Source organism: Sphaeroforma arctica, assembly GCF_001186125.1.
Source record: "Sphaeroforma arctica JP610 unplaced genomic scaffold supercont1.13882, whole genome shotgun sequence".
Taxonomy (NCBI): domain Eukaryota; class Ichthyosporea; order Ichthyophonida; genus Sphaeroforma; species Sphaeroforma arctica.
Window position 1 is genome coordinate 1 of NW_014026676.1, and position 621 is coordinate 621.

The 621-nt window shown below is 42.8% G+C and overlaps 1 protein-coding gene across 1 annotated transcript; it reads left to right on the forward strand.

Annotated features, from left to right (window-relative positions):
- Window positions 1–107: 107 nt before the first annotated feature.
- On the forward strand, window positions 108–413 carry SARC_18118 (hypothetical protein; the record flags this gene model as incomplete). The annotated part of the gene is made up of 1 exon (XM_014287798.1): window positions 108–413. A coding segment is annotated over exon 1 (192 nt), but the record flags the coding sequence as incomplete, so codon positions are not given.
- Window positions 414–621: the final 208 nt, after the last annotated feature.

The window sequence follows — 621 nt, forward strand, 5'->3', positions numbered from 1 at the left end:
GTGTGTGTGTGTGTATATATTTATATGCATCTTTGTATAAATATTTATATCTGGTATCAACATAGTACTAAACACATGTGGGCGTACAGGCTGTAGTCAGTATAGTCGTGAGTGTACCCCAGACTAGAGTCTAGGCTATACGCGATCCACCCCACATACACATATCCACATATACACTTACACATACCCACACACATACACACATACACATACACACTATCATGTTTCTGCAGTCGGCTGTATGTACTGCGCTGCTGGCGCTCAGCACCGGGGTGTTAGGAGATGAGCACACTCACAGGTACACAAACGGTGAACAGGTGATTCTGTGGATGAATACGGTGGGGCCCTACCACAATCGGCAGGAGACCTACAACTTCTTCTCGCTTCCGTACTGTCAAGGAGAACACACACATGTATGGAATATGTTGTGCATGTGTGTGTGTGTGTATCGATGACGAGATTGATGTGATTGCTATAACGGTGTCATAAAAAGGATGTGTTGACCTGCGCCTGTATGTGAGAGGGGTTTGCTATTCATAGGTTGAAGCATCTGCAGGTGTATTGTGTTGGTGTCTGTGTTATGTATATATATATGTATGTATGTATATATATACATATATA